The 20,499-nt window shown below is 60.4% G+C and overlaps 2 protein-coding genes across 2 annotated transcripts in view; both read left to right on the top strand.

The window, feature by feature from the left end:
* The window catches only part of LOC119094790 (storkhead-box protein 1), a gene marked incomplete in the record, with an annotated part of 83,455 nt that extends 77,103 nt beyond the window's left edge, over window positions 1-6,352 (top strand). The window contains 5 exon segments of the mRNA XM_037217741.1: window positions 1,040-1,187; window positions 1,571-1,692; window positions 2,392-2,504; window positions 3,657-3,835; window positions 5,944-6,352. Coding sequence (XP_037073636.1) covers window positions 1,040-1,187; window positions 1,571-1,692; window positions 2,392-2,472 — 351 coding nt within the window.
* LOC119108797 (uncharacterized) lies at window positions 3,472-8,275 on the top strand. The gene is made up of 4 exons (XM_037232383.1): window positions 3,472-3,484; window positions 3,657-3,835; window positions 4,269-4,288; window positions 6,791-8,275. The coding sequence occupies exons 1-4, from the start codon at window positions 3,472-3,474 to the stop codon at window positions 7,692-7,694; spliced, it is 1,116 nt and encodes a 371-aa protein (XP_037088278.1). The 3' UTR covers window positions 7,695-8,275.
* Window positions 8,276-20,499: the final 12,224 nt, after the last annotated feature.

Genomic DNA, 20,499 nt, shown 5'->3' on the forward strand with positions numbered 1-20,499 from the left:
GAGAGAGGGGCGGTGCTCGCCCTGCGGCCCGGCACGCCGACTGAGCGAGCTCCAGCCACGAGCGGCCCGTGCGGGTGCTAGCGCGTGGGACGCCGGCATGCGCCATGCCTCGAAGACCGCCGTGTTCTGCTTTTGAGGACCGCACATGCTTGTTTTCGTGATGCCGGTGTCTTTCTTGCCCCTTCAGCTGTATAGCTCCGTGGCAGGTCAACGCTTCCTGTGCCACATTTGCCTTGAAATGACAAATGACCCGATGCAAGCGAACCTTACGGTAATTTTGGTTGACCGTGTACAACATCATCGCCGCCTGTTGCGTCCATGTTAACGGCTTATCTTCACGGAGGGCTCTTTGATACGATACCAACGTTGTCATCCATGGCGGTTTCCACATCTTAAATCCGTTGGATGCGCAGCGTCACGGAGCTCTGGGTTTTGGCCTCGAAACCGACAGCAGCGCTGAAATTATTGCACGAATGAAACTCGCTCTGACACGCTGCGCAATTTGGTGCCCTTAGTTGACATCTGGCTACATTTCGTATGAGAGAAAGCATGCCTATGCCAGACAAAGAAAATGCCAATTTTGTCTGGCATTTGCATGGTTAATAATGCTATAATAATAACGTCAATGCTATGCTATTTTTGGTAACGCTCATGTTGTTAATGCCTATGTTAATGTTAATGATATTTCACGACTTCTCATGCGTTTACGATATAAAGTGAAGCTGGCAATTGCAGCGATGAACAGTAGATCTCCCTTCAGAAGATTTATCTGACCAGTCCAGAGGGTCTGGGGTATCACTGGCACTACGCTTCCATACACAAATATAGATGAGACTCTTTTCTCGGTCTTTTCCCTAGCTATGACACGTCCCCGGTCTTGACACTCCGGCCTTGACACTCCGGTGTTGACACCCCGGCCTTGACACTCCGGTGTGGACACTCCCGTCTTGACCGCACCAGGATCTGATAACCGAGCCGGTCGTAGCGAACTGCGCGCCTGCCCTCGCTCCCGCGTGACGCCGCCGCCGCCGGCCGCCAGGTGTACCACACCGAGCACGGCTACCGGATCGTGACGCCCGGCACGTACCAGCGCCAGCTAGCGGCCGAGCTGGAGCGCGATGCCATCCGCTGTGGCCGCAGCGTCAGCCGGCTGGTGCAGACAGACCTGGCCGACATCATACTCGGAGGTGCGGGCTGAGCTCGGTCATTGGTGGTAGGCACGTGGTAGGCGCCCGGGTGGTAGGCGCATCTCTACCTGCGTCGTTTTTGTCTCACTTTTGTTGTTGGAAAGCGTCAATGCCCCCGTTTTGTCGACGCTTGTAAGTTCGTTTCCTGCTCTTTGTCGTCCTCTGTTTTTAAAAATGTTACCACATTTGGACATTTTCGTGTGACATTTTCAGGTTATCTATTGCATACACTATGTGTGCTATGTGTATGAGCCCCTCTGCATTTTCATACCTGTGTAGGTTTTTTTGGTTGCATGACCACGACAGGTACGTGAACACGGCTGTCTGAAGCTCGTTTCGTTATTGTCAGGCATTGTTCAGTGACTCGCCTCGGCCTGTTTCAGGCTCGGACTCTGACCCGGTGGTACACGCACGCCCTCTACAGAGCGAGACACTAGCGCCGTCTTTCGGCATGGGCGTGTTCGCTCGGCGCCATTCCCTCAAGTTGTCTGCCAGCCAGCGGGAGGTGAGCAGACGGCGGCAGCAATCCGGACTGGGACGGTGCACCTTGTCTTAGGGCACTCCTGCTCTCCGCCAGTAGCCGCCCCAGTCGGCTGTCACTGTGACGGAGGGCTGGGCTGGGGCAGCCGTGTCCAACAAGACGGGGTCCGATGCCCAGGCAGGGTGTGTGATTTGTCATAACAGTGTGACAACCTTCGGCATTGGTGGAAGGACGGGGAGATAACAGTGCAATTTTCCTCATGTTTTCAGGATATTAAACCGGTCCCTTCGGATCAAGTGTTGGGCTTTGTTGGAATTGTTCATGCATCTGACATGGAAAGGACTTTGTTGAGTTTTTTCACACCAGATGCCTGGAAAGGACTCAGCAAAACTGCCTAGCTTCTCCTTCTTCCGACGTTCCTGCACCTCTGCCGATCAGTACGGAATAAGGCAGAGAGTTAACCTGCCACCGGATGGTTGTATCAATGCTGTCTGTCAAACGGGTCGAGCTGCGCGCAAGTCGGCTGATGGGATCATCTGGAGGACGAGTTTGGCAATTTGTTTAAGTTGAACGTCAGGTGACGTGGGGCTTAAGACCTGGTACCTTTGTTGCGCTACCACCTAGATGTTGCTACACATTTCCATGATAGACAAGCCTTTTCAAGCGTCATCCAAGCGTCATAGTGACTACCGATCGGCTGATTCAACACGTGCCTCGCTTCAGGAGCACTTCCGTCGGGCCAGCTCGATGAGGTACCCGAGCTGTGTGCTGCGGCCGGTTAGCAGCCGCAAGACGTACACCTGACGAAACGCCCACCAGCGAGGAGTATAGCGTCTGTGAGTGCAGCTGACCGACACTGGCGGCCCTCATGTCCCTCCGTCCAACCCCTCCCCCCCCCCCGACGGTCCCAGATCTCCAGCTTTGCAATTTTAAGACCCCATAATAAATTCGACCGGTAGGATGTCCGCAACACGTCTTTCAGAATCGTTCCAGAATGGACTCTAGCCTGCGTTTGTGCTGTTCCGCGGTACTTTCTCCAGTGCTGTTGTGCTGTTCCGCGGTACTTTCTCCAATGGTTTTGTGCTGTTTCGCGGAACTTTCTCGAATAATGGCGTCGACGCCAGCGGACAGAAATCCCGAGCGACCCTGGCATAAAACCCTTCGTCCTGAAGGGTTTGTGGGAACAACCTATCTTCGTGTGAAACTCTAATATTCCTCTGAACACCTTCATTACTCGCAAAGCAGCCAAATCTTTGGAATTGCCAAGCGGTTGGTGTCTTTTGGAACGTCTGATGTGCGTCCGGGTATGAACAGTCACTTTGATGACGTCACTCAACACCTGCGCGCGCGCCGCAGGCTGCCCATTGTGTCTGTCATTGGGGCTTCACGACGCACTCAGCTGCTGAGGCTATATGGCGTCGCCTGCCTCTCACCCTGGCAGGAAGGGCGGGCACCGCGGGGAATCGAACCCCGTACCTCTGGTTTCCCAGATGCTCAGGCTGCCCATTAATGGCCATGTTGTGCTGTAGTCCTGTTGTCGTGAGACTGACAGGCATCCAGATCGCACTGTCGTTTGTGAGCAGCTGTTGGTGGAGAAGGTCGAGGCAAACGTCCAGCTACCTGTCTCCACGATGTTTTCATTTCGATAAACATCTGTATACCATTTCTCATAGGGGTAGAAGGCTGGGGCTGCAGCGGCTGCCGCCCTGGCCGCGACGCGCCCCTCATCTTGAGTCTATGAATGAGTCCAGCGATGACAGAAAGAAGGGAGTCTAGACGGGTCTTGACAGCTGTTCTCCACCGATGACGAGAACCGGTTCGTTGATTGAAATGCATCGTAGCATTGTTTGGCGGGTTCCATAGTTTCACCATCAAAAGCATTTGGGATATCGTTATTTTTCCAGTTTGACACACCGCTGTTCTTAGTCAACCAGATCCCACATCCTCGCAATGCCACCGCTGACGTCACCTGCCTTGCCGTCGGACAGTGGAGCGCGCGTCGCTGTTCTCCAAGCTGCTGCGCCTGGCGGCGCCGCGCCGCCAGCTGGCCACGTTCAGCGCCCAGTTTCCGCCACCTGATTGGACGGCCGGTGACGTCACTCATCTGCACTCAGTCGGCACGCAGACGGTGGCCCGGCGCGCGCCGCTGGCCGACGGCTCGCCCAAGGTACGCGGCTCACGCAGCCATGGGTCAAACGCAGCGTTAGCTGGCGATATCGGGGCAACAGCTGCACAAGACGAGATACGGGCTCGGGGCGCCTTGCACCGAGGTCAAGAGCGGGAGGCCGTACGAGCCAGTGATCAGCAGAAACTTCTTGGTCGCAGCCCCGGTTGAGTGTTTACTGCGGGCGACTGACTGCACGTGACTGGCTGACTGCACGTGACTGGCTGACTGCACGTGACTGACTGACTGTGTGTGACTGACTGACTGCGCGTGACTGACTGAATTACGATGCTGCGCGTGGCGAATGCGGCCACCTGGGTCACAGCCGACTGGGTCGGAGCTCACAGCTTCCTAGGAGGATCAGTTTGAATGGTTGATCAGTCGTCGCACGCGGGGTCGAGGGCCTGACCTCTGAACTTGCCCTGCCCTCTGGCAGGGCAAGTTCAGACGTCAGAGGTCAGTTGCTGACCTATAACTTGCCCTGCCCCCTGGCAGGGCAAGTTCGCGGTTGGAAATGCGCTCGCCAACAACATGAATGCGCTGACGAGAAATGGGCTAACAGGAGTGGAAACGTCCTACTAATAAATATAATAATAAATGATGTAATAATAAATACTGGTTCTCGCCGTGCAAAATGCACTATGTCGGCGGACTTCCAGATCTAAGGGTCATTGTCAGCCCGGAGTTGTGAGCCCAGTACAGTCGGCAAGGCTTTACCGCGCGCTCAGGTAGGGGAGGGGTCAACTTGACCTCCCTCCGAGAATTTCTGCAGAATGATGTTTGAACGGCGCGGCTTACCCGCGCTAAACTTTGCATAACTATAGGCAATAAAATAGCGGATCTTTTGCGAAAACCATAGATGCACCTTGCAGGGTTGCTGACCTATGACAGCTGAAAGGCAGGCCGTCGCTGTCAGCGAAGGCCATTTCTAGGAAACCTTTCTATTTGATGCGACGACATGGCCACTGTCATATTTATCAGGATGTATATGTGTGGCCATAACATAAATAAAATAAACAAAAACGAAAAAACTGAAACAAATTCCATTGACCTAGGGTCAGGTATGAAGGCCAGACCAAGGCCAAAATTAGCCTGATGTATAACTCCAATCGCAACAGATATATTCCATGGCCGTTTTAAAGGTTAGAGTAGGTATCTTAAATGTATAATGATCGGCGCTAACATTGCATTTTTAGGAACATTATACCTAGTGTGATCCCTGACACTTTTTAATGGAAAAATAGGAGTAATCTCGTAAGGCTTTGGTCAACTTGACCTCCAAAAGGTTAAACAAGCTCACTCAACACAATAAACACCGTCGATCTTTTGCTTACAACAGGTGCATAGGTTCATGGCAATTGCACGAAGAGGTCTGTTGGCACTTTGGACACAAATCTGGACTTAAACTTGTTGGCTTTATTTGTCGCCAAGCTCACAACCAAGGCTCCATAAATTCTCACACCATTGAGTTCACATACAGGTAAACCCACTCTGTGAATGTGGTGGCCCTAACTATCTTAATTTTTGAGATTTCAGGAGGGTGAAATTGGCGACCGAAGGGTACTGAACCGGCCACCCAGGCATTTGTGCTTCTATTCTTATGTGCTTTGAGAATGTGCTTCGTTACCAATGCAATGGAGCAAAGTTGCACCCTGTCCGGCTGTGCTAAATCCATCGTTAGAAATGGTCCGTAGGAGTTTTGGAATTTTCGTTCCTGTCTAACGTTTGGTGCCTCCGGTTGCGAAAACGATAATGGGGGAATTTACAAACTTCCCTAGCTTATCCTCACACGCAGGCACGTTTCTTGATATCAAGCAACTTGTTCCAGCATTGTTTGACGGCAGGTACATGAAACACGGCATGCTTTCCTCTTCAGCAAACTGAAGTATTCACGTTCTTTACGCTTCTCGCCATGTCGTCTTTTTGAAGACGGGAACCCTCCATTTCGAGATCATAGAGCAGGGCATGAGACTTGCTGTCCGCGAAGGCACTGCTAAATCATCATTGCTGCGACATGAAAAATGGTGCAGGTGGATGTGAAGCTCTCGCTGAAGGCACTGCAGTGTCATGTACTGTATATAAACAATCATCCTGTTTCCGACCATTCACAGATGTTCCACTCTCGACGCCACAAGCACCGGCGAACAGCCAACGGCAGTATGGATCGCCTGGTGGAAACCGCCGACACTTCAGCTACAGCCGCCGACCGCGGGGCGGCACCACGGTCGTCGACACTGCCGCGGCGCACGAAGCTCACCGAGTTCCTGGCGGACGCCGCCGTCGAGCAGCAGAGACCATCGCCGCCACTGGCGGTCCACGCGCGTCGCAGCGGCCGGTCGTGCCGCGTCAAAGGCGAGCCGTCGCTGCCGCCCCAGGAGGCCGGCGGTCGCTCTCGGCGGAACATGCACGGTGCGCATGCGGAGACCGACGCCGCTAGCAGTCGGGACACGCGACAGAGTGTGTGCGGCAGCAGCGGCGACACGGTGGACTCTGGGCTGGCGGCCAGCGGCGGCTCCACAGAGCCGGTCGGCGAGACGCCGGCGCAGGTCCGAGACACTCGCCCGGCGCCACGTGCGAGAGCGGCTGGAAGCGCGCGCCCGCCACAGCAGCGGCCGCACGAGCAGCGGCTCCAGCTTAGAGCGGTCGCCAGCGTCATCTCTGGAGAGAGACGCCAAGCTGCAGTCGGTCTCGCTGCCACGGCGTGGCGGCAGCGAGTCGGCGACTCGACACGCCACCGCGAGCGATTCTTCCAAGTGCGCCCGGTCGTGCGGAGGCGCCGGCTGCAGTGGTCGCCATTTCCGGGACGAATAAGCACTGCGCCCGCGCCACTGCCTCTCCGGGCAGCAGCCGCGGCCCCACCGACCTACTGAGCACTCCCCGGAGGGAGCGCCCCTCGCCGACCGGCCTCACCTCGGCTCCGGCCAGCGCCAGTCCGCCGGCGGGCTCGCCGGCCCGGAGGCAGCACCGGTCGCCGGGACGCAACTCGCGGGACGCCGGCCGCGGCCCCGTCTCCCGAAACGACGGCAGACCGGCCGAGACGGCCCCGTCGCCGGCGACGGACCGGGCACGCGCAGGCAGCGTCGGCGCCGACGCCGCCCGCGGCCGGCCGCGTGTCGACTCCATTCTGAAGCGAGATCGTTCCGGCCCGCACCTGCAGCAGGAGAGCGAGACGCCACAAGGCGCGCGGCGCTCCGGCATCGCTCCAGAGAGCGACCGCTCCGGCCGCGCCAGGGCGAGAACGAACGAGCCCGTTTACGAGAATGTCGGTGTTTTCAACGGGCCGGAGATAATCCCCATAGTTCCCGGCGGCACCTTCGTGAAAAAGCCGGCAGACGCGTCGCCCAAAGGCGATCGGAAGCGCACCACACGTCCGACGCAGAAGGGCGACGGTCGCGTGAAAGCCGGCATATCGCCGCCGAACGTCTGCGGCGAGCGGGAGGGCGACGCCATGCCGGTGCCGGAGCCGCTGCGGAAGCCGATGAACAACGAGAAGCTGCTGGAGCCGTGCAGCCCGACGCGACCGGAGACGCTAAGCGTACGCAACATTTGGAGCGAGGTGGCCGCGCCGGCCAAGGTGGCGGCCAAGGCGCCGCTGGACGGCCGGCCGGGCCGTCTGCCGGCGCCCTGCAGTCATCCGAGCAAGGGGCCGTCCGAATCCGGCGGCCGGCGGCCCGGCTCGCCTGGGGACGCGTCGTTGCGCACTTACCCGAGCCTGAGTTCGCTGAATTTAAACTTCCAGTCGCTGGCGGCCCAACGCCTTGTGCACGGCGCCAGCGTCAACAGCATCGACACCCTGGTGGAAGTCAACATGGCGGCCGAGCGGCGACGCGACGGCCAGACCACGCTGCTCGGCATTCTGTAGTGGCGGCATGCTTGCGCGCATGCGCGGCCAGCCGCCTCTCTGCTTGGAAACGGGCAGTCGACATTTGAGGCGACGGATCAGTGTGTTGCGAACCGTTGGGACGCGCATGGCGAGTGGAAGGCGTCGGAGGAGAGCGCGGATATTTTACTGTTGTGGCGTCAACGTATCCAGGCAGCTTAGTACGCAAAGCTTGCTCGCCGCGAGAAGAAAAGTCAGAGCTTTACCAGCCTTGGTATGTGGACAGTGCTTGGGTTTAATGGAACAGTGACGGGTTCCTGGTCAAAGCAATGGATAGCCATGCGCCGCAATTGCCCAAAGCAGTTCGACCAAACGTGCAATGTTCAATATCCGACTAAGCCACACTTCGGGGGTGGTACAATCCGGGGATATTGTCATCCGTTGTAAACACGGAAGTCGTGCTATGCGTATAAAGTGCACTCTTCGGCCAACTCGCGACGTCGTTTGCCACCGCGTGACTGTTGAAACCGCTCGATGTCTCCTGTGTCCGTGTCGCAGTATGTCGGAGCTCGGTGCGGCAGTGTGCGACGATCTACGCAGTCTGATAACCAATATACGCTTGATGTGGACGCACCTGTCTGCGACTAAAGTGCCTTACGGCGTTGTGCGGTGCTGACTGTGTGCGACGGACGTTCACGCCAAGCTCACTTGCCGGATTCAAACGTTCTCGTGTGACAACTAACCCACGTAAGTCGTGCTCTCGTTTAACGTTGCATCTTCAAAACAGTCCACTTTGAGGCCCTATACCAGCCGCCGTCCATTGACCCCACGCTGCACACGTTAGACCCACCGGCCGAAAGATTCGCCCTTGGTCTGGTGGCACGCTGTTGCGTCATCCGGGCATTGACCGGGTGGGTTATATGCGGCTACCAGACTAGGCTATATTCAAATCCCGGCACTGAGCGCATTCCATCTGTCCCGTCGGAACCTGAACTTTGCTTGGCTTCCGTAATGCCATTCGATGCTTCCTTTAAAAAGTCGCGTTCAGCGCCTCGCCACCTGTCAGTTGCATCAGACAGTTTGGGATCGCAAGGCGATGCCCTACTTTGTGATTAGCTTAGCCGACCATCATCGTACGATGTCGTACTCGGTTCTTATTGGTTAACTTTCGCATCATTGCCGGAACCTGTGACCACGACTCGTTTCCGATGCATGTGTGCGCACCGTTGGCGATGTGTAAGCATACACGGTCACCGTTGGTGAGTACGTATGCTCATACGCTCTCTGGACTCGGAGACGCAAGGCTGCTGTTGGTTGTGCACGTGGACATTGTGGTGTGAGTGCTGGTGAGTGCGACTTACCAAAGAACAGCTGTTGACGGACAGGATTTATCTTTCTATGACTTACGAGAAAGACCGGCACGAGCGAGGTCTACACTAATCTATCACGCCAGCAGTAAGAATCTGCTGCATCTCGTCTGCGCTGGAATTGGTTAGCGTTTGTGGCTGATGGCTGGCGACGTTCTTGTCTGCCCTGGGATCGGCTAGTGTTTGTGACCGACACCTGGCGACGTTCTTGTCTGCCCTGGGATCGGCTAGTGTTTGTGACTGACGGCTAGCGACGTTCTTGTCTGCCCTGGGATCGGTTAGTGCTTGTGACTGATACCCCACTGCCCGCAGTGGAGACGGCATTTTTTTAGAACCAATTTCGAGTCGGGTGATGGTGGACCGCTCGGTGGGAGAAGGCAGTGGGAGCATCAGGTGAGAGTGTGACGGGTGACAATGAGGCGCCGGGTGGGTGATGGGAACGGAAATGATAACTGGTCGTGACCGGGTAAGATGCGTGATTGACTGTAAGGAGTGTGGCCGGGTAGGAGTGTAAGGATCGAGTGAGGCCATGACACCGGGGTGAGCCAGCCAGGCCAGGTGAGGCCGTGACAGACGGGGTGAGCGGGCCAGGTGAGACCGTGACAGGCGGGGTGAGCGGGCCAGGTGAGGCCGTGACAGGCGGGGTGAGCGGGCCAGGTGAGGCTGTGACAGGCGGGGTGAGCGGGCCAGGTGAAACTGACAGGCGGGGTGAGCGGGCCAGGTGAGACCGTGACAGGCGGGGTGAGCGGGCCAGGTGAGGCTGTGACAGGCGGGGTGAGCGGGCCAGGTGAGGCTGTGACAGGCGGGGTGAGCGGGCCAGGTGAGGCTGTGACAGGCGGGGTGAGCGGGCCAGGTGAGACCGTGACAGGCGGGGTGAGCGGGCCAGGTGAGGCTGTGACAGGCGGGGTGAGCGGGCCAGGTGAGACCGTGACAGGCGGGGTGAGCGGGCCAGGTGAGGCTTTGACAGGCGGGGTGAGCGGGCTAGGTGAGACCGTGACGAGCGACCGCCAACGACGACGGTGCGTTGCACAGGCAGCTAATATCAGGGACTTCCGTGGCGTCATCGATGTAGACAATGAAACCATCCATTTCAACACATACGCGCATCTGATGTGGGCTGAGCTTACTGATCCAAATGCACCCGGCGCTGCGTGTCCTTCGGGCTGTACGATACGTTTGCTGTACGATGCTAGGGCTGTACGATGCTAGGCTGTACGATACGTTCAGGCGCCCTTCTCATCAATACACCGCCGGTAACGAGGCCTGACGTGGAACACCTAGGGAGCCGCGCGCCCCTAACCAGGCTACATGAGCCAACCAGGCGCACCATCGCGCTCATGTTGATTGATGCTAATGAGCTGCTTTTTTGTTGTAGTTTGTTCAGTGGTAGGGTTTATGCGCTCACGCGTTGATGTTACGCATATATTGACAAGGTAAAGGGGACGAGACAAAAGTTCCTAGCAAAAACACTATAAAACAGTTAATATTAGCTACGCGATCCATAAGATATGCTGTTCATCACAGAAAATCAACAACTCAATTGTGCGCGAGACAACAACGAAAACGTGACCGACGCAACACGAGCGCCTCTGGCGGAAAGAATGCGCACCATCTCCACATGAAGCAGTCGCAAATTAACAATCTAACACGGCGATCTCATCCCGTCGCACCGGCGCCGCACGAGAGCCGGGAAGGGTGGCCGGGCGCGGCCGCCAGTGTGAGAGTCAGCTTGACAACTCCGACGGCTCCTGACTCCTGACAACTCCTGACGCCAGCGGGAATCTCAGCATAGGCCGCCACGCTCGGCAGGAGCTGGAGCGACCAAGCAACCCAACCCGTCCAGAGCCCGCGTCCAACCGTCCCAGCCCTCTCGACCCATGTCCGTGTGTAAAAACGCGCGTAACACATAAAAACGAAACCACGGAATCGTACGCCACGCGAAGACTTGTGACAGCCGCGCCACGCGAAGACTTGTGACAGCCGCGCCACGCGCTTCGCACCGTCGTAACCGGGGGAAGCGCAGGGTCTGCGGAAGCCGCCGCCGCCGGCCTGGAACGTACCCGTGACCGGCCCCGCCACAGAAGAAGCTGCCAGTGGTCCGCGACACCGCACGCGCCGTGGGCGCCGCCCAGTTGCCAGATACGACCAGCCTATTGGCGAAATGTGACCGGCCTAGTTGCCAGATGTGACCGCTGCCGCGAGACTGCCGCGCATTACCCTGAATCCACTACAGCCGACGCGCCTGGCGACGCAGGCGCGCAGACACCAACACCAGAGCCGCCAGACACCACGAAAATAGACACCGCTGTCTCTACACGGACACCATTAAACACGCGCGACCACAGACGGGAAGCTGGGTTTACCGGGCGGTGAGTGCGCCATGCGGAGCCCGGTAAAACACCTCATTTCAGCTTGGAGAACAGCCCGTTGCCAGAGCGGCGGAAGGATCCGAAACGATCGCTGCCTGCGTTGCCGCCGCGGACGAAGCTCTGCGTCTCTTCGTCGTCGCTGCATTGGTTTTCGAAACTCATGTTGGCGAAGCCACCGCCATCTCTGTCGGACGCCTTGGACCTCGGTTTCCGTGGGCGCACTTTAGGTGGCACCACCATCGCACTTTCGTCGCTGTGCTCGTTGGCCAGCGAACGGTATTTGGCTTTGTCGCGGCGGTCTTTTTTCTTGTGTTGGCGCGCCTCGTCGTCGCTGTGCGACGATTCGCTCGAGACGGCGACGTGGTGCTTGTTCGGCGCATGCGCAGAAAACAGCTTCACCAGCTGACCCGTGCGCGATGGTTCACGCTCTCCGTCCTTCTCATTGGTAAACTGGCTGTAGGACGGCTGTCCGAGCCGAGGAAGCGTGGATGCCTTCGGGGCCACGCCCACAACGGCGGGGAACTCGCCGCCGTCCGCGAGCTCCGCCCCCGGCGCCACGCGATTGGCCGGCGGCCGGATGACGATGGATGTCGGCTCAGTCACTCGCGCGGCGTGATTGGTCGCCGCCGCTATCCGGGGAGCATGATTGGTCACAGCCGTCGCCGGTCGCGGTGCCTGACTGGTCGCCTGATTGGTCATCACTACCGGCCGTGGAGCCTGATTGGCCGCAACCGCCGACGGTCGTGCAGGCTGATTGGTCACCGCAACCGGCCGCGGTGCCTGATTGGTCACCACGACAGGTCGCGGCGCCTGATTGGCCGCCGCCGCTGGCGGCCGCGGAGCACGACCGACGGACGGCTCCGTCTCCAGAAAAGGATTGGCAGGTGGCGTCGGCCGCGGCGTCGCTTCTGCACCACCCCTTTGGGCGGCCAGCACCACCCGCTGCGAGAGCTCAGCCGGGATGCAGATCTCCGCCGGCAGGGGCGCCACCGTCGCCGCCCTATCCTCCGGCCGCGCTCGCTCGGCGCGTGCGCGGCGCGGCCGCCGCGGGAAGGGGGCCGACGCGAACACGTCCGCTTCCTCCTCGCTGCTGGAGGCGTGGCGCGCGCCACCGCTGCCGCCGCCGCCCCCTCGGCGCCTCCCGCCCGCCTCGTCGGCCGAGGAAAGCTCATCGTCGTCGAGCAGCGGCCGCGCGCCGTAATCGTGACCAATAAGCGGGTCGCGGCGCGGCTCGGGTCGCGCGCCGGCGGCCCGCCGCGGCGCCAGTCGCGGCCGCCGCCGGCCGCCGGCGCCGCCCGGCGCCTTGACGCGCCCCTCCGCGTCGGCGTCGGCCGCGATGCTCTCGCACTCGGCGTGGTAGACGGAGCTGGTGACCGTGCCCGAGACGGTGGCCGTGTCGAAGAGGCGCCGGTCCGCCTCGTCCGGGCCGTCCGCGTCCACGCGCGAGCGCAGGTCGCTAGCCGAGCCGATCGAGTCGGCGTCACTGCCGGCGGATCGCGCACGGGTCACGTAGAGGTCACGGCCAGGTCACGCAGGGGTGAAACGGACGATCAGCGGTTGCGTAGGCGACTGAGATCCCAAAACGTCCCGGAGGTCGTTGACAGGTCACTGAGAGGTGCGTAAATGGTCACTGAAGGTAATGTAAGCACCCGGAAGTTGTGAAGCTGACCGAGGTTATTCAGGGGTCACCAGGGATGCCTATTTGGTAACCTACCCTCGCATACAACCTCCAAGGCCAGTGACATGTCCCAGGCAGCTGACACCGCCTTTGACATGTGAATGGCATGACACCGATCAGGAGGTCAAATGCCGGTCACTCAGATGAGAAGCTCATTCGAATAACACGAGACGGGTACAATAGGACGGACCCACAACACCCAGCGAGCGTCAGGCAGCGGCCTGCGACCAATCCAAACCCTCCGACACTGGCCGGCCGCCTCCCGTTCCTGGCCGCCCTCGGCCAAAACCTGAGCTGGGTCCTGACCTCGATCTGAGCGGCGCCTCTCCGGGGCCTGGCCTGGCCCTAGGTGTGACCGGGGCCTCTCCGGGGCCTGTTGGGCGGTACAGTGGCTGACCTGTGTCGCCGGCGGGCGGCCTCCTCCCGGTCCAGCTCGTCCTTCTCGCCGGCGGAGAGGTCGGCGGTGAGCTTCTCATAGCGGCCGCGGTCCTCCAACGGACCGGAAGCGAACCGCTCCCCGGCCGGCGCCGCCTCTGTCAGGGGTCAGTGCAGGTCAGCCGCCCGGTCACAGGTCATTGGCGGTACACAGAGGTCAGCAGGGCAGACACGTGAGAGATGGGGGTCAGGTGGCGATGGGCACGCTTCAAACATGTCACGAGGGGTCAAGACATAGGTCAAGAAAGTCAGGAAGGGTCATCAATCAGGAAGCCAGGTCACAAGTAAGGGTCATCAGTGGCGAGAGAGGGCATGGCTCAGAAACAGTCAGGAGGGGTTATTAGTGGGGAAGACATGGATTAGAAAAGGTCATGAGGGGTCGTTGGTGGAGGGAAAACTATTGACCAGAAAAGGTCACCAATGGTTGTCAGTAGATACGACACGGGTCAATAAAGGTAACGAAGCAGAACGTGAGTCAGACGAGATCACGATAGGTCGTTCGTGGAAGCAGAATACATAAGCCAGCAAAGGTCATGAAAGGTCGTGGGTGAGGGCAGATGACAAGGCCAGACAAGGTCAGCAGCATGTTCCACCTCCCAGCGAAGGCTCGCAACAAGCAACGACGTGTCAGGAGCGGTCATCTCCGTCAAGACGCGGGTCCTTCAGCCGCGGGAAGCACATGCAGGCGACTAAGCTGACCCCGTCGCGCACAGAGCTCCCCTAGGCGAACGGGCAGGAAAGCGCTGCCATCGGTGAGAACCGCCACACGCCGGCGCGCAACCCAGGGCTCGCGAGGAGGTCCCGCCCGACCACGGCAGACACCACCGCTGCAGCCGCCAGTCGGCCGCTCACGGAAGGCGTCTCGGCTTGACCACGTGACGTCAGGGGCGCGCGCGCTGCAGCGAGCCGCGGCCGTGGCGCCGCCGCATCCTCCCGCTACCGCGCCGGAACGACCGCGGCGGCAGGACACCGCTGGCGAACACGCGTACTGACTGGCAGTAGGTGCTGAGACGGCGCCGCCGCGGGAGACGAGACCAGCGCCGGACATTGGCGACCACCATCAGGGGAGCATCGGCGTCAGGCTCGGGACGAGCGGTGGCGAATGGTTCAGCGGAACATTAGCCGTGACCCCCCCCCCCCTGGGAAATGCGGCGCCATCGCTGCTGGGATGCTGTCAAGGCGAGTGGCGCGCGCCGCAGCGAGAGCAGGGCCGGCGGCGGCGCGTGGCTAAACAGCGGCGGAAAAGGCACGCCAACGCGGAAAACCGAGCCCAGACAGGAGCCGCGGGAAGACACGCCTGATCAAGCGGAATCGATAGGTACAGCACACGCCGTCGGCTTCCGCGCGGCTGCCTTCGCTGGCGCGTGCCGCTTACGCTGGCGCAGGTGTGTGTGTGTGCGTGTGTGTGTGTGTGTGTGTGTGTGTGTGTGTGTGTGTGTGTGTGTGTGTGTGTGTGTGTGTGTGTGTGTGTGTGTGTGTGTGTGTGTGTGTGTGTGTGTGTGTGTGTGTGTGTGTGTGTGTGTGTGTGTGTGTGTGTGTGTGTGTGTGTGTGTGTGTGTGTGTGTGTGTGTGTGCGTGCGTGCGTGCGTGCATGCATGCATGCGTGCGTGCGTGCGTGCGTGCGTGCGTGCGTGCGTGCGTGCGTGCGTGCGTGCGTGCGTGCGTGCGTGCGTGTGTGTGTGTGTGTGTGAGCTATGTGCACGAGCGACTCCGTCTGCACAATGCCGTCGCTTTCCTGCGACAGACGGCCAGATCTATCGCCATGCAATGTAGCTGAGCAGCTGCCAGCGTTATCTACCGTCACACAATGTAGCTGAGCAGCCGCCAGCATTATCTACCGTCACACAATGTAGCTGGGCAGCCGCCAGCGTTATCTACCGTCACACAATGTAGCGGAGCAGCTGTCAACGTTATCTACCGTCACACAATATAGCTGAGCAGCTGCCAGCGTTATCTACCGTCACACAATGTAGCTGAGCAGCTGCCAGCGTTATCTACCGTCACACAATGTAGCTGAGCAGCTGCCAGCGTTGATGGAGCGAAATTTGTACCAGGTTTGGTAGTTTCACGAACCCCCTGATGATAACGATATCCAAAATAAATGCGCAGGAGATGTGAGCGGACGGGTGTTCAAACGTAGAGGAGTCAGAATTTCGGCCTTGCACTTATCTTAACACTCAGCCCAATATTTAAGTCACTCGCCATATAACACTCGTCCCAATGTCTAAGCCACACAGTCAGTGCCACCTGATCGTCACCGGACACGTGAACAGTCTCTCAGCGTCTCTCTCCGTCCCTCCCACCGCTCCTCTGGCACCAACTCTCAGCCAGCTCACACTGAAGAAAGGTCGGTCGATTTGATGTGCAAAGTACGGGGTGCAGGGCGGAGGAGAGGGGATGAAGGCCGTCACAGCCACGTGCCAGCTGCGTGCTCGCGGAAGGCCGGGTGGAGGCCATTGGCGGCGACAGCATCCGAGGAAGACGGTCCACACACTTCGTGAGGCGACGGCCGTCCCAGCGGGAGGCCGGAGGAGGGCTGCTCCGCACAGGCGACCGAACTCATGCATGGGCAAACGCTGAGACCCAAACGAGAGAAGATACGCGGAAGAGGAAGAAGGGCCAAACTACATGCGAACAACACGCCGCCTCGCCCGGACAACAGAATGGCAGTCTACGCATGCTATACAGCTTAGCGACTCTCTTGCCAGGGCAACAAAAGCAACGTTGCATGCCAAGCGCACAGGCAGAAACGGCTATCAACGAAGGCAACGAGGCACACCCCATGCAAAACAAGGCCCCGAGCCTGGCCTACCGAAGCCACTGCTGTGCGCAACCGAACGAAACGGCGCGCGGCGGCGCGCCAGGCACACGTGCCAGACTGAGCCGACGCCGACAGCTGCTCGGCAACGACGCAAGCATTGGCAGCACTACACCGGCAGCCGACCCGCGCCAGCGGCGGCCGCGGCGCGGGGAACGCGCCGCCGCGGCAGAAGGCGGCCGACGGGCACACGCACCTGCGACCCCCTCTGGACAGCGCCGGCCGGCGCGACTCCGACTCGAGTCCGGCCCGAGTCCGGCGCGGCGACTCCGCCTCTCAGCCGCGCTCTCCGGGTCGACGGCGACGGGCCGGCGCGCTAGCGCGTGTCCTCCGCCGGCGCGGGCCGGCCGGGGCGGGGCGCCGTCCAGAGGGGGCCGCCGCCAGGGGGCGGGGCGGGGAGGCGCCCCGCCCCGCCCCCTGGCGGCGGCGCGGCCGGGCAGGACTCTCAGCGCGCTACACCTGGCGACGAGCCCCGCCGCGGGCGCGGCGCCGCCCACACCACCGCCACAAATCGCCGCTTGATATGGATATATATGTATTTTATATATATAGACGCGCATTGATTATATCAGACTGACTAATGATCAGATAACGTTCATCGCTGACGGCGGTCCGCGCATGCGCACGGCCGTTCCTGAGCGCGACGAGGTCCAGGCCGGACGCAGGCGGCCGAGTCTGGCGGCGCACTGACCGGCGCGGCACGCGCTGCGCACGGCGGCGGCGGCCCGGGCCGAGCGCCCGCCGACCGGCACCCGGTGTCATATCTTCAGGCCAGCTGAACCGCGCGGCAGACGGCGCCGGCGGCAGGTGGCGCCGGCGCCGGCTGGCCCAGCCGCCGGTCGCAGCCGCGCGCAGACGCCCGCGCTCGCTCCCCGGGGCGGGACGCTGGTTTACACTGGGCACGTTACGCTCCTCGGTTAAGAACACTGGAAGGGAGGGAGGGGAGGGGTCCTGGGCTTGACCCCATCCCGATCAGTCCGGCAGGAAGTGAACTGAAGTGACGCCTCCTGCTGGGAAACTCCGTATTATCTTCACTGATAACTTCGAACCGGTTCTCCGAACTCATGAACAGGGGAAATCCCATCCAAACATAAACGAAAAGCTCTTAAAACCTGCAACAGCGGTGACAAACAGCGACCATCACGGTTAGAGAAACATAAGGCTCTTAACTCCTCCGGTAATCATGTCGGAGGCATCTCATCATTATCACCCGCCCGTATGGGTAACTATCTACGCGCTTCATTAAGTGATTGTCCACATCGCGTCGCCCCGTCCGATTGGTCAAACCGGTCACGCGGTCAAACTGGTCACGAAATCACCCACCACTGATCAACAAGCTTCACATCCGTCAAGGTCAAAGAGGCCACCGATCCCAATCTCCTGCCGTTCTCTCAAAAATGGCCAGTGCCAGCCGCCAGCGTCCTAGCCCTGAGCCCAGCGGCCGCCGCCGCACGCCAACCGTGTGCACAACCACCGCCGAGCGCCAGCGCAGTGCACCGACGCGCCGTCCGCTGGTGGCGCGGCCGTCCGCTAGGTGGAGTTACCTCTCTGGAGGCCGGCCGACGCCGACGGCAGCTGGCCGCGCAGCGACGCTGCGAACGGGCACACAGACACCGCTCGGTTAGTCACCGGCCGCGCGGCGCCGCGTGCGACGGCGTAGTCACCGGGCAGGCGAGACGAGCCGGGCTGGCGGCTGGGTTAGTCACCGGTCAGGCAGGGATGCGGTGGGGCCCGTTGTCTGAGCTGGTCATCGCCGAGCGGAGGGTGACACGAGGCCGACAGTTACGTTTGTCACAAACAGGCGCGATTTACCACCGACCACGTAACGCGACGGCCTCTGCCGCCTGCCGACATTGCCAATGGGTGTGCGGACCATATGCAAGACAACATAGATGATCTCTGGGTATTCTCTGAAAACCTCAAAGGCATCGATATCACATCAAGAATCGCTAAAGGATCACTTGAGAGAGTCGCTGCAAAGCCCCCCAGAGAACACTGCGAAGTCGGCACCCGTGAGCTAAAGGGGTTTGAGGGTGGCTGGGTGGGTGGGGCCGGGCGGGGCAGGCGGGGTGACCTTTGCTCCGGCAGACGACAGCTTCGGCGCACGCCCCCGCGTTCAGGACAACCAGCCAGCCGGAGCGCGCCACGTCACTCCCATAGCACCAATCAATACAGGTTCTTAAGCAACCCGCTTGACACCAGAGGGCGAACGGCAGTGGACCAAAAGCGTAGACGGATTACGCCGGACGTAGCGCCGCCTGATGCGTCTGCAGCCCCGCCCGCAGCGTCAGCCACGCCCCGGCTGTGAAACGTAAGTTCAGCACGGCGTTGCCCCTCCCCCCTCCCCAAGCCCCAATTATGATGATCGGCGCTTGACGTCTCACTGAGCGCCAGGGCCATTTCAAGACGGATGTCTTAGTTGGGTAGCGTGTGGGATGCGGTGGCGGCGTGGTAGGGGAGGGGGGCTCAGACCCAAGACCGACAAGTCCAGGCATATGGGATGCGTTGGACGCGTGGTAGGGGGGGGGGGGGGGCTCAGACCCAATACCAACAAGTCCAGGCATATGGGATGCGGTGGACGCGTGGTAGGGGGGGGGGGGGAGGGGTTAGACCCAAGACCGACAAGTCCAGAGCAGAGCGTCCTTATCACCACCGCTCCGAGCGTATCCATGCATCTAGCAGAGCGGCAAAGCAAGAAGCTCCACCCGACCCGATCTGATCTGACCCGACCTGACCTAGTCTGATCTGACCTAGTCTGATCTGACTTGACCTGATCTGATCCGACCTTATCTGACCTGATCTGATCTGACCTAATCTGATCTGACCTGACCTGATCTGATCTGACCTGACCCTGCCTCCGCGCCCCATCCCCAGCCGGCCACCACCGCGCCAGCGTCGGCCCCGCGGTCCACACAAGGCCCGCACCAGGCCGGCGGCGGCGGCGACCGACGGCCGGCGGCGGCACCAGCGGCGCCAGCGGCGTTACCGGCGGCGCCAGCGGCGGCACCAGCGGCGCCAGCGGCGCTGCCGGCGGCGCCAGCGGCGTTACCTGGCAGCACGAACGGCGCGGCTCCGAACGGGTCCTCCGGCTCCGGCGCTGGGTTAGTGGCGGCCGGCGGCGGCGCTGCCGGGTCACACGGACGTTACTCGCTCGGGACGGCCCGTCTCCGCCGCTCACAGCGCCAGGCTAGGGCCGGCGCGGGGCGCGGGCGAGCAGGCCGGCGGCGGCGGCGGGGCTGCGGCACCCTCCCTCTCCCCTCTCCAGCAAGAAGTAACGCTGCTGTGGCGCCCCGTGAGCAAGACGTTTTATTATTTGTTTGTGAGGGGAGATATATGTTTATTTGTTATGTTATATGTTTAGCTATTGTAAAGCCAACGACTGCACATATATCAACGCTCAGGGGCCCTGACTTTACTGGGGTTAGAAACAGCCCCCCCCCCAAACGTCGGAGTCAAATGCGCTAACCACCCGGCAATGACACCCCTTTTCGTGTTCTTACGTCGTTGGCAGCGCGCGTGGACGGTGAGAGAATAACCCCGAAAACTGTGCCCGGGAATGTATCGGGATAGCCCATCACCCATCGTGGCCCGTCTAAGCCCCATAAAACAGTTCAGAGTCTTTGGCGTTCCATCCCGCAACCGAATTTTAGCCCTTACAGAAACCCGATGTGAAAACAACCCTAAATGGGAGCACATCAGACCCCAGCCACGGACCTGACATTCCAATTAGCCCTTTCCCACTGAAAGCCGCCGGGCGCCGCCGAAGCAGCGCCCGCACGCCAGCCGCCTCTGCCGCCGGGAAGCCCGGCCCTGCCCACCCAGGCCACGTGCACCACCCGCCGTGCGAGCACCACGTGCGAGCACCACGTGCGATCAGCAAAGGCCACCGGTGGAAGGTTAGTGACACACACACACACACACACGCACACATACACTGGGCCAGGCTGCAGCACTGCAGCCGGCGGGGAGAGCGCAGCGCGACGGGAGTCCGGGAGAGAGAGAGCGTGGGGCAAACGGCTACAACAGGGCTCGCTCAGCAGTCGCAACGCGAGACTATAAAGCCAAGAGGGCTGAACACACGCTCAGAGCCAAAGGTCGCGGGTTCTACTCCGACTGGCGGGGAAACTTTTCCTTCGAAAACTTCTGGCGGGGGGGGGGCAGTGCCACGAGGTTCAACGCT

This window comes from Pollicipes pollicipes, unplaced genomic scaffold (assembly GCF_011947565.3).
Source record: "Pollicipes pollicipes isolate AB1234 unplaced genomic scaffold, Ppol_2.1 Scaffold_1600;HRSCAF=1878_pilon_pilon_pilon, whole genome shotgun sequence".
NCBI classification, from domain to species: domain Eukaryota; kingdom Metazoa; phylum Arthropoda; class Thecostraca; order Pollicipedomorpha; family Pollicipedidae; genus Pollicipes; species Pollicipes pollicipes.

What these genes read in the sequence shown, in the direction of transcription:
- LOC119108797 (XM_037232383.1), top strand. An exon ending in TGGCCGACGGCTCGCCCAAG is followed by an intron (nt 3,836 to 4,268) that starts GTACGCGGCTCA and finishes GCCCTCTGGCAG; the next exon opens with GGCAAGTTCAGACGTCAGAG. An exon ending in GGCAAGTTCAGACGTCAGAG is followed by an intron (nt 4,289 to 6,790) that starts GTCAGTTGCTGA and finishes GCCGGCCCGGAG; the next exon opens with GCAGCACCGGTCGCCGGGAC.